A 16814-nucleotide genomic window follows, 5' to 3' on the forward strand; every position below is an offset into this window, starting at 1 on the left:
GAAGCTCTAAAGAAGCACAGGATATTAACAAACACACTAAGGGTTCTTCTCAATGAACTTTTCATATTTTTAGTCAATGACACTCAGATTACAATAATTCCTTGAAATGAAAGTAATAAAATACAAGAGTCAGAAATATATCCATGTCCAAATCCACTTGTAATCTGAAATATTTATTATGAGTATTTGCATCATTACTCTTTGGGTAACTGAATTAATCAGCCACAGATGTGACACAGACACAAAGAAAATCCATGGACATAGCACAGATACCTTCTGAGGTGGTTTTGCTAATGGACATTAAAAAAAAAAAAAGCAGAATTTCAATTCTCCTAAGCCAGAGAAAAGAAAGTGTTGGATCCTTCCAGATCAATCTTAAAGTAACTCTTAATGGCTAGGACTGTGCAAAGTTAAAAAGAAGACTGCCTGATTATTTTCTGAATTAGAGGTAGCTGAGATGGGAGATGTTTTAACGAGTGGTGAGAGGACCAGATGAGACAATGTACTTGGATGCACTTTGTGACCTATTAGAGTTGCAGTTATTGGACCTCTTGGGACTAAAAGCCCGATTGTACCTATCACAGAGCCTGCTGCTAGGCAACCTCACATCATTATCTCACACATTTGCCAAAGTGTGTTCCACGGAACACTTTCGTGAATGCCTTCAAAAGACTGAAGAGGCAAGATTAAGTAATAATGCACTTTCCCATTTTAAATCAATCAAGTACCTTTTAATGGACATCAGAACTTCTAGTCTACATAAAAACCAACATTGGATCGTTATGATTTCAGGGGGAAAATAGGAATGTTACGTTTTTGTTTGTTAATTTAGCTGTATGTAAAATTCTAGTAGGCTTTTTGAAATCTCTCCAATACTACCTTCATGAGCAATTAGAAGTCTGCTGACCTGGTCCTCATTTCCAAAGGCACTGAAAGAACTCCTGACAGCTAAATACTAAGGCTTTTATGGACTTCATTCTCCTCCACCTCAGGGCAAAAGACTCTTGATTACCTCCGAGGCCTGGCTCCTCTCCTGAGTGTACAACCTCCTCTATTACAAAATGAGTTGATCATCTTTCCCCCATAATATTTCTGATTTCCTATTTTCTATTAAAGACAAGACCATATTTTCTGAGGCTAGAAGCCTGTGATCAGTTTTGACCTCCTCACTTCCTTCCCCCTATATCTAGTCAACGTCTGTGTCAAAGGTTCTTGCATCTTCACTGCTCCTCCTTAAAGGAGATCCCCTCAAAGTCTCTCCTAACTCATCTTTCCCATACCTAGTGTATTTCATTCTTATTCCTCTGCTCAAACATCTTGTGGTTTCCTAGTAAGGCAAGGTACCTAAGGTATTTAAATTCTACAACTGTGGACTCAGACTACGGTTCAATTTTATGTACAACCACTCTTAGCACACATAAACAAACTGCTTCAGGCAGGCTGGGGCAGCCCCATTCCTTTAAACTCAGCTTACTTGTGCCTATCTCTGGCAACGCCATCTCTCCCTGCTTGACATGCCTTCCTTACCTATCCTTCCTGCCTTTTTAGTTCCTCAGTCGTTACTCTAACTGTATGTTCTTTTTAACGTCCTATTTGCCAACCTCAGTTGGATATAATCTTGCCCTCTTCTGAGCAATGATACAATTTAATATATATTATTATATATTAATATAATATTATATATGAAGTCCTAATGCAATATATTAATAGTAAATGAATCCTGTAAATATTCTACTTGCCAGGACATTAATTCAACAAATATTTCTGAAGGCATGTTCTGTGTCAGGCAATGTGCTAATGGTCACATGTAAAATTAGAATAGTAATCTCTAGATATCACCAGTAGAAAACTGATAGTGTTTAATTTACTCTACTTAACCTTGTCTGAATAAAGGTCTATTGCTATATAAGTCTAGAGACCAGCAGTTCAGTATTAGGTTACTCAAAGAATAGGCATGAGGACAATATATTCATGCCTCCTATTATCATATAACTTGTTTTATAAATCTCTAGAAATAGTCTTTTACTTCCTCTAATTTTAACTCAAATAGGGCTAAACGTTTATCATTTAGCCAGTTACAATGGGACTTTTTTTTTTACCTTAGTTTCAACTAAGATCCCACAAATATGATAACAAAATGATGACTTGTGAATGCAGTATTGACTCGAGTTAGAAATCTTTCACTTCAATTAGGTGTTCAATCACACCACCGAGTTATTTTCAGGATTGCAATCCAATATAGCTATAACTTAATCATTAACTTTGTAGTAAATTGACAGACCAAAAGCAGTGGTATATTACTGTTTTAAAAATCTAGATAAAGGGTAAAAAATGACTAAGACACTTTCAGAGTTTATCTGACAATGTTCAGTAGAAGGAAATTTATGTCTAGACCAGGGGTCAGCAAGCTCTCTCTGTAAAAAAAAATTAGATTTGTGGGCTCTTGTCTCTGTGACAACTACTCAATTCTGCTCTTATGGCATGAAAGCAGAGAGTACCAAACTGAGTGTGATACCCAGAAGACTTTATAAGGGCAGGTGGAGGCTGGATTTGGTGTGATGACCTCTGTTCTAGAAGACCTGCATTGGTTTTCTGCAGAGACATACTTAATTCATCCAAGACACTTAGCATGCATCAATTATATGCCTTGCTCTTTGGGGGGACTAAGAATACAAAGAAGAACATGATGAATGAGAAAACTTTGGCTCATACTTGACAACTAGATCACTTATCATACACAAAGGGATAGAAGCAGAAGTAACTGAAAATTTCTATGGGATCATAGAGGAGAGAATAATTCCCTCCGCCTGGGAATGGAAAGGGATCCATGAAAGGAGGTGAGATTTAAGCTGGGCTCTGAAGAAGGACTAGACATTTCCTAGAATGGTAGGTAAGAATGTAAACGTGAAGACTAGTTTGTACTTGTGAGGACTGCTAAACCCCATTCTAGTTCATTTATTGATGAGCCAATGACTTGTAAGAACCACGTATATAAACACACAGAGGGAAATCAAGTTAACCATACTTCACCTTTGTGCTGCCTAGGTCTGCATAGTGAATTAGTCTCATAGAGCAAGGAACTCCAGGATTTTCCACAATGCTATTCTCCAAGTTGGGTTTTGAGAACAACAAAGCTAGATCCTACTCTGTGAATCTATACTGTATTGGGGCTTGAAATGTCATAAAATTGGAAGCATGTGATTTCCCTAATGTTTTAATGATACTGAGGTCCATCTTGGGAACTAGGTAGACAGAGTCCCTGAGGGACATGAAAGAGCTATAGGATTGGTAATGCTGCAGTGAAATAAGCATTCATCAGTCAGCCAGTCTAATGAGCATATTCCACACATACGTCCAGGTAACTTTAATTTTTTGCTCATCCTGATTTATGAATCTAACAACCAGGAGAGTACAAAACATATGAATGATGTTGGTTATTATATCAGTTATACCTCTCAAAGTAAATAAAAAATTAGCATTCTGGTTCTTTCTAAATTGAACAGCATGAATCAGTCCCTCTGAACTTGATTAAATCTGGATGCATTATTGAGTTTCCAGACTTAGAATACTAAGGCCTAGAGTCTTGGCTCTCAAAACACTGACTTGATGAGAGTTTTTGAAGGTTTTCATTCTTTTGGAAGTAGGCCAAATTACAGTGCAAGTCCTTCAACAACTTGACAACCACTTTTGATGAATTAGTGGGCTGGACCTATTTTCTCTTGCTTCCACTAGCATTTTGTCCTCCCTAAGTATTTAATTTATATCTCAAAACTTCTAGAAGAGCTGTGCTTAGGACCAGTCTATGGAAGATAATTCCAGCAACTGACAAGCTCAGGAAGGGAAACCAGGAAAAATATCAGAAGTAAAGCTATGATGCTTATCAAGAGTTACAAAACAGAGTGAGCTCCCACAATCATCTGTATTTCTATGTTCACCACGTATTTGTAGAAAGCTTACAATTTTGGATCTGATACAAGATAAATGAGTATAGACTTTTCAAAAATGCAGTGATTTACAATCATAGCTGCAATGTAGGAGTGTGTCCCATATCACTGCTGGCACTGGTTGGTGAGACTCTTGAAAGGTTTTGGCACTTTGATGGGTATCTAATTTACATGACAATCTCTCCATCATCTTTTTATATTTTAGACATAATGCAGATCTTCTCTTCAATGAATTGACAGTTTATTTCCTTAGCATATTTTTGGCTTTAAAAAAATTACTTGAAGCTATTTGTATATTAAAGTCTATTGATTAACTTTGTATATGTGGTCCTTTTATGCTTTTTATATACTGAAATGGAGACTATTTATATGATAGTTGCAGAGTTTAAAGAAAAAACAATAAAACAAACCTCCATTTCATTTGTCATCCCACCTCCACTGTAGTTTATACATATGAAGTCCCCGTATGTACTTCCCTATTTCTACTCCCTGACTTTCTCCCCACGTAACTAGCTTTGTCATACCCATTCATAACTTCAATATTATGTTTGTATCTTTAAGTAATCTGCTAGTTTTGTCTAGCTCTATATCAATAGAATCATATATATTAGTCTGTATTCACCTGTAATTTGCTTTTCAATGTCTTTTTCTAGAGATTCACCTTGTTGTAATGTTTCAATGTGGTTTGTTCAATTTCCCTCCTGCACAGTTCATTATAGAAATATACTACAATTCGTTTATCTTTTCTACTGGTGATTATTCTAGTGATTACCAGTTTTTGGTTGTTCCCAGGTTTTACTATTACACAACAGGACTTCTATGGATATTCCTGTACACGATTCTTAGTAGACAAATGCAGGATTTCTTTTGGATATATAAACAGGTGAAGATTTGCTGGGTAGGCACATTTTCAAATTTACTAGGTAATGCCAAATGGTTTCTAAAGAGCTTGTGCCAATTTACACTTCCACCAGCAAATATCTGATTTATGGTTGTCTCACATATTCAACAGCATTTGGTAATATCAGATTATAATATTTTTGGCAATCTGGTAGGTATAAAATAGTATCTCATTTGGTGTATTTCATACTTTCCTGATTACTAATGGGGTTAAACAGCTTTTTGTAAATATTATAGGCATTTGATTTTCATTTTTTTCATTTTCTATAAAGTGCCTGTTTAGGACATTACACATTTTCCTCCTGGATTATTTGTCTTTTTTTTTTTTTTTTTAGGGCTTTATAGGAGTTATTTACACAATCTGGACACTAATCCTTTGTAAATTACATGAGCAGTAAATATCTTCTCTCAAGTTTTAGGGCTTCTTTATTGTGTCTTTTGAGAAATAGAACTTTCTAGTTTTACTTTACCCATCTTTTCCTTATGGTTTATGCTTTTTACATCTTGTTTAAGAAAACCTTCCCTATTTGTTCTCCTATATACTTTTTAAAGTTTTATAGTTTTGTATTATCTAATTAAGTATTGAATCCTCCTTGAATGAAATTTTTACATGGTATATGTATATTATAATTTTTAAAAATATGGATAACCAATTTTCCTAGAACAATTTATTAAAAACTATTCTTTCTCTACCCATCTGCACATGCAGCTGTCATAAAATGTATGTGTATATGAAACCTGCTTCTAAGCTCTTTATTTTGTCTGTTTATTTATATACCTCTGTATAAACAAAATGCAGAATTAAATAATTCCAGGTATCAGGTAAGCAAGGCCCTCCACTTCAGTCTTTTTCAAGAGTTTCAGGTACTTTTGGCCTCTTTTTCTTTCTTATAAATTTAGAATCAGCCTGTCAAGTTCCACAAAATGTCTGTTGTTCTGAATCTCCAGTTAAGTATGGAGAGAAATGAGCTTTCTTTCTTGCTTTTCAGTTTTTTTAAATGACAAAAGAATTTTACAGTGAACAAACATATATCCACCCCCTAGTTTCTATAACTTCCATTTTGCTACATTTTCCTTATCATATAACCATCCCTCTACTCATCTATTAATCCATTAATTATTTTAATCCATTAATTTTTAATTGCATTTCAAAGTAAGTTGCAGACACTTCACTCTTATACTTACTATGGTATTGATTTTTACATATTTATTTTATATCATTTTTTTCAGATGTGAAAAATAATACAGCTGACTCTTGAACAACATGGGTTTGAACTGCATGGGTCCTCCTATACACACATTTTTTTTCAATAAATATACAGTCAGCCCTCTGTATCTTCAGGTTTTGCATCCATGGATTCAACCAATCATGGATTAAAAACATTATTTTTGATCTGCAGTTGGGAATCTATGGATATGGAAGACCAACTGTATGCCTTATTCTATACTATCCTACATAATAAAAAGGTAATATGCAAATTGCATCACTCCGCTACGCCCACAATTGGGCTGGCTGGAGGAGCGAGGGGCGGGACTCAGGGTGGCCGATTGGCTGGCGGTAGGAGCGGGGGGGCGGGGACTCCCGACCCCCCACTCCTCCCACCGGCCTAAACAGCCGGCGCTGCGGAAGGACCCATGGGGCCGGCGGAAGACGCTGGTGGTGGAACTCCGGGTGGCCGATTGCGTGGCTGCCGGCACCAGTTTTCCACCAGTAGCAGTTTTCCTCTGGCCACCCGCCGATCGGAGCGCCTCCTGATCGGAGTTCCTCTTGGGGTGTCCGATCATGCTGGCTGGAGGCGCTCTGATCGGCGGGTGGCCAGAGGAAAACTGCTGCTGGCGGATAACTGGTGCCGGCAGCCAGGTGAAGGAAAAGTCTATTGCACGAAACTTCGTGCAACGGGCTTCTAGTTTTATATAAGAGATTTGAGCATTCACAACTTTGAATGTCTGTAGGAAATCCTGGAACCAATCTTCATGGATACCAAGGGACAAATGTAGTTAAGTTTTTGGGAAGTGAAAAGTTATATGTGGATTTTCAACTGTGTGAGGGTCAGCACTCCTAGTCCACATCGTTCAAGGGTTACTATATAACCCAATATACTTGGTGACTTCAAAGGAACATGTCAGATGTGGCAGGAAGAGCATGAACCTATTCTTTTTTCATCTATGCATCATTTAACTTGTTTACACAGGAATTCATTACGTCTATTAATTAAAACATACTATTAAAAAGACAAAAGTGTACTGACACTGCTTTGAAATTCTGGTGTTAATTCTAGAAGCCTCTTATAAAAATTAATTCACTAATCTCCCTGCATTACCTTTATCAGAGCATTCTACCACATTTGCAATATAAATCATTATTGTGAAAATTTCTTCTAAATAAAAACCAAACTAATAGGTTAATACCTATATCACTTTCATCCATATATATAAATATATATATTTTTCTATATGACTATGTTAGTGTTTATTGAAACTCGGCTGCTATTCCACAAAATCTCTAGAAGGCCTCCTGAATAACATCCTTCATTAGTAAACTTGTGGAGAGTTGAAGAGATAAAAATACTAACTAGGTAGGAAAAGATAAACATAAATAAATGGAAGAGGAATGTTCTCTTATCCCATAACATAAAAAAAGCAATATTAATTATTAGCTCTGAGGAGACAAAGAACTTAGGATTATGAGGAAAAAGGTTATTTTTATATTGCAGAAATCAAGGTGTTAATTAGACACAATGAAAGAAAAAAAAATAAACATTACCTTTTTCTTGAGATATTTTCTTGCTGGTGGCTTGATGATGGCAAGGAGATTCTTCCATTTCATGATCAGATTTTGAAGGAGAGGAGAGCGAAGTGTCTCCCCAAGTAGAGGAGGAAGGCTCCCTTTCTGGGTGCAGGGGTCCTTGAGATTCAGTTATCTGGTCAGACTTGGAGAAGGGCACACTGACAGCCTCGGAAGTGAGGGATGGAGCACCAGAATCTGATTCTGGAGAAGAAGTTCGCAAACCCTTGGGCAGAAGTGATTTGGTAATATGCATGTGGTTACAGAAACTGTTTGAAGGCTGTCGATATAAGATTATAAAGGAGGTTATGCCACTGAGCATCAGTTCCATGTAATACTTACTTTGAAATCAGATCGACCTTATTTTTGGTGAATCCCCATGAAAACCAATTTTATTTGTTGGTTTACAAATGAGACTCCATAGTTCACAACGACTCACCATATTACCATAGTAACTAACACAGACACCTAAGACATATTGGAACAATTATTTGTACATTCATTATTTCCTACTAGGTAGAACCAACTGCTGAATATCAAAAACACCATCATGAAATGTGACAAGGTAGATAATGCTCTTGGTTAGTTCACTGAACGAGACTATAGAAAGAATTTGAATTACAATAATGTATTGAGTTGAGTAAAGATTTTGGAGACAAAAAAGTGAACTATTCCAGCTATTTCAAATGAGGCCATAGAATCTGGTTGCAGAAAAATCAATAAACTGTAGGAATAAGGATAGAGCCCAACACTGTAATCAGGAAACGGTCAAGGGCGCTCACCTTTCGCTCTAGACTGTCCTCCCCGTCTGTTGAACTGACACTATCATAGAGCCTTGTCCTAGAGGGCCTCTGGCGTCGGTTCTTCACGGACAGCTGGGCTCGGGTTTTCAGGGCTTTTGAATCCAGGCGCTCTGTCTCTGGGACTGCTTCATTCAAATCTAAGAAAAGACCATTGCAAAACAATCAGGGAGAGAAACCTTTGGAGAGGATTGATAAAGAGACCACAGACACTGATAACAAAATCTTAGGGTTATCAGTAACATCAGGCAGGAAACCATGACGGCCTGTATAATATCCCACAGGTAACCAAAAAATACATTTAAAAAAGGGAGATCTAGGAGAAGTGTACAAAGCCTTAGGGAGAAAAACCAACACTAAAGGTGACCAAGGCAACAACAAAAATCTAACATCCAAAGAGCATAAAACCTTCCTAAAACCTAATTATAAGAAGCACTGATTTGCATTTCCTTATTTATGTGTATGCATGCTAGAGTGTTTGATGAACAATATATAAGGGGGAAGGTCTATCAAAGTTGGGAGATCTCAGAAACTAAGGAAAAAAACCTAAGCAGGTCAGGTGTCAGGTCAAGCAGAGGTAATAAAAGATGAGCATCAGTGTAAATTTTCTTTAGCAAAATTTACTCATAGGCTTTTATCTTTTTCCTTTTACCTTTTCAGAGTGGCAGTCATTAAATGAAACCCATGCTGTTCAAGAAATTAATAATTAAGTACTTCTGGGTTTAAATTATTAAAATAAAGCAAATAATGGAGTTGCAAAAAATAAGTACTGATATTAATAGAATAAAACAATAACTTACAGTAGCAGTACCCCAGGAAATTCCTTATCACAGTAAAGATAAAGTTGTACTCTGAATATATTATACTAGAGGCCCGGTGCACGAAATTCGTGCACGGAGGTGGGTTGTCCCTCAGCCCAGCCTGTACCCTCTCCAATCTGGGACCCCTCAAGAAATGTCCAACTGCCCGTTTAGGCCCAGGGATCGGGCCTAAACGGGCAGTCGGACATCCCTCTCACAATCCAGGACTGCTGGCTCCCAACTGCTTCCCTGCCTGCCTTCCTGATTGCCCCTAATTGCTTCTGCCTGCCAGCCTGATCACCCTCTAACCACTCTGCTGCCAGCCTGTTTGCCCTCAACTTCCCTCCTCTGCCGGCCTGGTTACCCCTAACTGCCCTCTCCTGCAGGGTTGATCAGCTCCAACTGCCCTCCCTTGCAGGCTGGGTGCCTCCCAACTGCCCTCTCCTGCTGGCCATCTTGTGGTGGCCATCTTGTGTCCACATGGGGGCAGGATCTTTGACCACATGGGGGCAGCTATATTGTGTGTTGCAGTGATGATCAATCTGCATAGTACTCTTTTATTAGATAGGATAGAGGCCTGGTACAGGGGTGGGGGCCAGCTGGTTTGCCCTGAAGGGTGTCCCTGATCAGGGTGGGGTTCCCTTGGGGCGTGGGGCGGCCTGAGCGAGGGGCCTGTGGTGGTTTGCAGGCCAGCCACGCCCCCTGGCAACGCAAGCGGAGGCCCTGGTATCTGGAATTTATTTTCCTTCTACAATTGAAACTTTGTAGCCTGGAGCAGAGCCAAGCCTGGGGCTGCCTCCGAGGCCCGCAGCCATTTGTGTTGGGGTTATAATTAAAACTTTGTTGCCTTAAGCGGGTGGGCCCGGCCAGGGTGTACAGAAAGCTTTGCTTCCCCTGTTGCCGGCGGCAACCCTGGCCTGCTCTCTCAAGCTCCATTCTGCCACCATTTGTTTGAATTTGTTTACCTTCTATAATTGAAACTTTGTAGCTTGAGTGGAGGCTTAGGCCTGCAACGGCTGTCAGAAAGCTTGGCTTCCTCTGTTACCTAGGAAACCTTGCTCTCTGTGGCTGTAGCCATCTTGGTTTGGATTAATTTGCATACTCGCTCTGATTGGATGGTGGGCGTGGCTTGTGGGTGTGGTTTGTGGGTGTGTCGGAGGTATGGTCAATTTGCATATTTGTCTATTATTAGATAGGATTACAAAACCAAAAACGAGTAAGCACCTCAGGTTGTACCTCCCTTATGTTCGGAAGTTAGCAATTGGCATGTGATTCTAACAAACATATTTTTCCTTAGGAGATACATCTGTTGAATGACAATATTTAAAGAAGATTTTGACTTCTCATTTCCCATAATTGAAAGAAAAGTAAATATTCAGAAAAGTCAAACCATTCAGCTCTATATAAAGGACAGCTAAATATTTTATAATTAGTAGTCTCTTTATGTTTTTATTTGTCAATAGATAAAAAAAAATCTCCTTTATCACTTTAATTTCCTTCTTCCAATAAAATCTAAACTTGCAGCTGCCCATTAAGAGTTCATCAATTTTGATAACTGGGGAGAATCAACCTTACAAGCTCTTGTATACATATAAAACATAGAAACACAAAATAGATGAAAGCAGTAATAATATCACTAGATATACTGTCGTACATGCTTATCTGTTTCCTATTTGGATTTTATGTTCTTTGACATGAAATCCTGTCACATACACCATCTCATGTGTCCTCACAACAGCTCCAAGGGTCAAAGCAGCCAAGTATGTTTTCCCTCTCCTGAGCTCAGAGAACTTGAGTAACGTGAGGTCATCTACATAGCTAGCTGATAAGCTGCCATGACCATTCTAGCTTTTGGACTCCCAGGCTACTACTCTCCAATTTAGTTAGTGTTGAACAAGATACAGAATAAGATTTTAAAGGCATCAGAGTCCAGTATTTTCCACTGTAAAATCACATTTGGTGTGACTGGAAATTCACTTCTAGGAAATTCACTTCTCCAACAGGCTATATAAGGAACTTTACCATTAACCTTCCACATAGGTGTTAAAAGAGCATAAAAAAGGGAAGACATTGAAAACTATAGGAAAAATGATTTCTTATTTGGTTGGTTTAATAATAACTTTGGCTACTTGGTGGCAAAAAGACCTAAGGAGGAAGCTCATTCTACTTTTGTAAATATGGCTCCTCTTGCAATAGAATCCTGGCCGTGGTGGACCCAGCATAGCACTCAACTCTATCACTAGGTACTGAACAACAGAGCGAGGGAACAGGAGACCTACTTATTAGCAGGGTTTAGACTATAGAGAATTTATTCTGGGACTTCTGACTCCATTACTATTCGGTAATTTGCCAGGTCCTGGTGTCAGTCAATCCCCAAATGGCGATTTGGTGCATCTGCTTTAGTACCAGCTAGCACTGACTCGGTTCAACCCGCTGGAGGGCACACATGGAACTACATCTTTTAAAGATGAAGCCAGCTGGAATCTGAAAAGCAGTGCCTTAAATCCATGATCCAAGTGGCCAAAAGCGTGGTACCCAATAAACAACTTTTGAGTGTCTGAAAACAAAGAGCTCGGGACCACTCTATAGTAGTGATTCATGGATTACAAATCAGTCATTTATATTCCAATTGAGAAAAAAAGTTTTAAAGTACAAAAACTGTAAAAATGGAATGTAGCTGATAACATTCACTTCAACAGCTCTCACACCAGAAGGAACTTGGAAGGAATGTTGCCCAGGAGACACCACAAGTAACCACCCTCACCCCCCTTAGGAGTATTAGAGGAGATGAGTGAAATAGTAGGAAATGTGTATAGGACTTATGTTTCTGGGTACTGGAAGTGATCTGTCTGACCACTATAAGCTATCTTCTCTAGCATGTCATATAAGTATCAGAATATTTTAACTCAAAAGAACCATAAAGATTCTAGCCCACCCTTCTTTCTCAGGAAAACTAAGGCTCAGAGGTTAGAAACTTCTCTACCAACTGTAACGCACAGTCAGTCTGTGGAAGAGACTGCATAGAGTTCAGTTTCAGAGGCTTATCCTCCCAGAAGGTCTCTCTCAAGCCTGAAAGTAAACTTCACAGGTAATCTGCCTTCTTCAAGTCCTCTTTTCAGTCTTACTTTATGTTTCAAACAAAAATACATGTCCAGGGCTAACTTTGCAAATTCCCAGAAGTATATAGTGCTAAAAGAAAAAAAAATATATATATAGGGATTTCATTTGGCTTTATATTTATCCAAGAAATAAAATTCTTACATTGAAAAAAAAACTATGTCAAAATTTTGTGGATGGTGAGGTGGCAGGAGAAATCTGACGGGCTTAATGGTTTAAGCTGTGTGCTACTAAATGTAAGGGCTCAGGTGGCCATGCTCACTCACTGCCATTCATTCTCTACAGAGATCGTAATCAATAGCACAACATTGCTCTTATGAAGCCGAGGCTCTGGGTTCCTCCTCGGCCGCTTCTCTCCAGAGCACCTTGCTCTATTGTCCATAAGAATTAGAGGGAATTTTCATTTTCCTTTCCCCTTTCTTCTCTATTCTTTCTTTCAGACCCTCCAGTCTCTGAAGTAGCCTTTTTCAGACTCAAATTCAACTAAAATACAAAAGAAGAGCAGACTCAAGTAAATCAATAAACAGAGAGAGAGAGAGAGAGAGAGAGAGAGAGAGAGAGAGATACAGAAAAGATATGAGGTAGCTGATGATAGAGCAGTTTTGAGTGGGTGGGACTCGGCTTCAAAATACCTGCATCTTAAGAGTAGTCTTCGTATTGCTTTGAATTGGATCCTCCAAAGCAATTTAATGCATTTGAATATGATTTTAGCAACTGTTATGAAAAATGTTCTGTGAAATTAGGATGCTATATATCATATTTCACAGAGATCAGTTCCCTAAAGTAATTCTCTGAGTCATTCAGGTTTTTTTTCACCAGATTGACGTTATTTTTGACGTAAATGGAATGCTGCCCACGGATCAGACACAGACGGCGGTGGGGAAGTAGGGGAATGGAGCAGCATGACAATAGGGTCTGCTCCGCATTCTTACGTGCGTTATTCTCCTCAAAACAGTCAGACCTAGACCATCACGCTGCCTGGCTTGTGCTATTATCAATGGAAACGCTGAGCATAATGAGACACGGGGTGACATTTTTAAACTTGAACGTTATCTGCAATCAGTTACTGCAAATTCATAAAAGATGGGCCCCTGGGGCTTTGGGTTCATACACACAGCATTCAGAGACAGGTCTATGTATTGCACAGGGGCAGTGCAAAACAGTTACCTAGGGAGTAGCCCTGGAGTTAGTCTTCCTTGCATAGGACCCAGAACAGTGGCTCTGCCAATAAATTGAGTAATTGACCTAAACTCTCTGTCCTTCAGAATCCTCAATTGCAAAATTGGCATGGTAATAACATATCACAATAATAATTGCATTTTATGAGGACTAAAGGCATAGAAAGATACATAAATGCTTAGAAGAATGACTGGTACATAATAATCACTCAGTAAATGTCTTTATTCACTGACAATGAAAAGGTTAGCAAGATATTCTTAAGTGCAAGTTGTATATTCTGTAAAGCAAGTTGCAGACAAGAGTCTTTATGGCTTATACGTGTGTGTGTGTGTGTGTGTGTGTGTGTGTGTCCCTCAGCCCAGCCTGCACCCTCTCCAAAGACAGATGGAAAACTTGCACAAAACTTGACAGGCACTTCAGGTGGTTTGTTTTTTGAGCGAGAGGACAGATTTTGGCTTTAATGGTTTGCCAGAAAACAATCAGTAAGTATTGATTTCTCATTCATTTGGTTTGTTCATTAAAATTTTCCATAGTGATTTACTGGGAGTGTTCACCCATTAATTAGTACAATTCAGTAATATCTCATGGCAAAAATTATTTATCTGGGATTTAGAGTTATTAAAAATAATTTGTTCTGGAAAAAATGAAAATTGTGAAAGTTTACTGAAAACTTATATCTGAATTCAGAATAAAGAAAGTTTGGATCTACTCCAGAATTCTCCTCCACCCCAATTTAGAACTCAACGGTAGTATGGCATGGAATAATCACCTCATTGCTCTGAATCTAACGCTGTTTGTTGTATAAGACACTCCTGATATTACCAAGTATACCGGTTAATAATGCATATTTTGCAATCAAAGAAAACACAATAATTTCAAGAGAAACATCAAAAGTGCTTTATTCAAAGCAATGTCCATTGCTAGCTACACATTTCCCCCATCTTTCAGGTAATTTGTGGATACCGTCCCAATAGAACTTTTCTTGTTTGGAGGCAGACCATTCAGAGACCCAATTTTCCACTTCTTCGTACATTTTGAAGTGCTGCTCAGAAAGTGCATGTGCCGTCGATCGGAACAAGTGGTAATCTGAAGGAGCAAGGTCTGGTGAATACAGCGGGTGGGTTAATACTTCCCAGGCAAGATCTTTTAACGTGTCTTTAACTGGTTTTGAAGTGTGTGATGGTGCACTATCATGAAGCAAAATTACTTTGCCGTGTCTTCTGGCACATTCTGGTCGTTTCACGATCAAAGCATGGTTCAAATTGATTATTTCTTGTCGGTAGCAATCAGTATTAATGGTTTCACCTGGTTTTAGAAGCTCATAATCCACCACACCTTCCTGATCCCACCAAACACAGAGCATTGTCTTCTTTCCGAAGCGATTTGGCCTTGCAGTCGCTGTTGATGGGTGACCTGGATGAACCCATGATTTTGTGCATCCACTTTTCATCACCAGTCACAATTCGATGCAAAAAAGACTTTCTTCCGTACCGCTGAAGCATTTTTACTGATGACTTTTTACTGGTGACTTTTCGGTTTTCCATTTGTCTTTCGTTCAGTTGATGTGGCACCCATTTTCCTTCCTTTAAAATCTTTCCCGTTGCTTGTAAATGATCAGAAATTGTTTGCTGAGCAACGTTTAATCTTTCGGCAAGTTGTTTTTGAGTTTGACACGCATCTTCATCTAATAATGCTTGTAACTGTTGGTCTTTAAACTTCTTTGGTTGACCTGGACATTCTTTGTCTTTCATACCAAAATCATCATGTTTAAAGCTTTTAAACCAGGGTTCACACGTATCTTGAGATGGAGTATGTTCACCCTATGCTTCCCAAAGTATACAATAACTTTCAGTAGCACTTTTCTTCAAAATAATGAATTAAAACTTCCTGCAAATGCTCTTTTTTTGGCAAGAAATTCGACATTTTTTAAGTGTAAAAATATCTATGATGTTAACACCTTCAGCAAATTTGACATAAGAAGTTTTAAAGCTTGCTGTCAATACAACAAAATAGCATACATATCAAATCGCATATATATCAACATATGTGTAACTCTATCTATTGAAAAAAATCCGCATTATTAACTGGTACACCTAGTATAGTGTAAGCACCCTCCCTTTCCTTTTAATGACTTTGCCTTTAATGCAGCCTGGCTTTAATCATGCCTTGAACTTTATTTTAAAACTAGAGGCCTGGTGCACAAAATTTGTGCACTGGGGGGGGGGGGGGTTTGGGAGGGGGTGTCCCTCAGCCCAGCCTGCACCCTCTCCAATCTGGGACCCCTCAAGGGATGTCCAACTGCCCATTTAGACCCAAGCCTACCAGGATCGGGCCTAAATGGGCAGTTGGGCATCCCTCTCACAATCCAGGACTGCTGGCTCCCAACTGCTCGCCTGCCTGCCTTCCTGACTGCCCCTAACCGCTTCTGCCTGCCAGCCTGATCACCCCCTTACCACTCCCCTGCCAGCCTGATTGATGCCTAACTGCTCTCCTGCCAGCCTGTTTGCCCCTAACTGCCCTCCCCTTCAGGCCTGGTCACCCCTAACTGCCCTCTCCTGCAGGCCTGGTCCCCCCCCCTCCCAACTGCTCTCCCCTGCAGGCCTGGGTCCCCCTCAAGTGTCCTTCCCTGCAGGCCCATGCAGGCCCAGTCACCCCCAATTTCCTTCCTCTGCCAGCCTGGTCACCCCTAACTGCCCTCCCCTGCAGGCTTGATCGCCCCCAACTGCGCTCCCTTGCAGGCCTGGTCCCTCCTAACTTCCCTCCCCTGCTGGCCTGATCGCCCACAACTGCCCTTCTTTGCAGGCCTGGTCCCTCCCAACTTCCCTCCCCTGCCAGCCATCTTGTGGCAGCCATCTGTGTCCACATGAGGGCAGCCATCTTTGACCACATAGGGGCAGCCATCTTGTGTGTTGGAGTGATGGTCAATTTGAATATTACTCTTTTATTAGATAGGATAGAGGCCTGGTGCATGGGTGGAGGCTGGCTGGTTTGCCCTGAAGGGTGTCCCAGATCAGGGTGGGGGTTCCCTTGGGGCATGGGCGGCCTTGGTGATGGGCCTGTAGTGGTTTGCAGGCTGGCCACGCCCCCTAGCGACCCAAGCGGAGGCCCTGGTATCTGGGATTTATTTATCTTCTATAATTGAAACTTTGTAGCCTTGAGTGGAGGCCAGGGCCGGCCACGGTGTGCGGGAAGTTTGGCTTCCTCCATTGTCGGGGAAACCCAAGCCTCCTGCTTGCTCTGTGGCCACAGCCATCTTGGTTGGGTTAATTTGCATACTCGCTCCTGATTG

General features: G+C 39.9%; 1 protein-coding gene across 1 annotated transcript in view; it reads right to left on the reverse strand.

The window, feature by feature from the left end:
• The window catches only part of PPP1R9A (protein phosphatase 1 regulatory subunit 9A), a 226291-nt gene that overhangs the window by 17180 nt on the left and 192297 nt on the right, over window positions 1–16814 (reverse strand). Inside the window, 2 exon segments of the mRNA XM_054726426.1 lie at window positions 7609–7909; window positions 8412–8569. Coding sequence (XP_054582401.1) covers window positions 7609–7909; window positions 8412–8569 — 459 coding nt within the window.

Source organism: Eptesicus fuscus, chromosome 14 (assembly GCF_027574615.1).
Source record: "Eptesicus fuscus isolate TK198812 chromosome 14, DD_ASM_mEF_20220401, whole genome shotgun sequence".
Classification (NCBI taxonomy): Eukaryota; Metazoa; Chordata; class Mammalia; order Chiroptera; family Vespertilionidae; genus Eptesicus; species Eptesicus fuscus.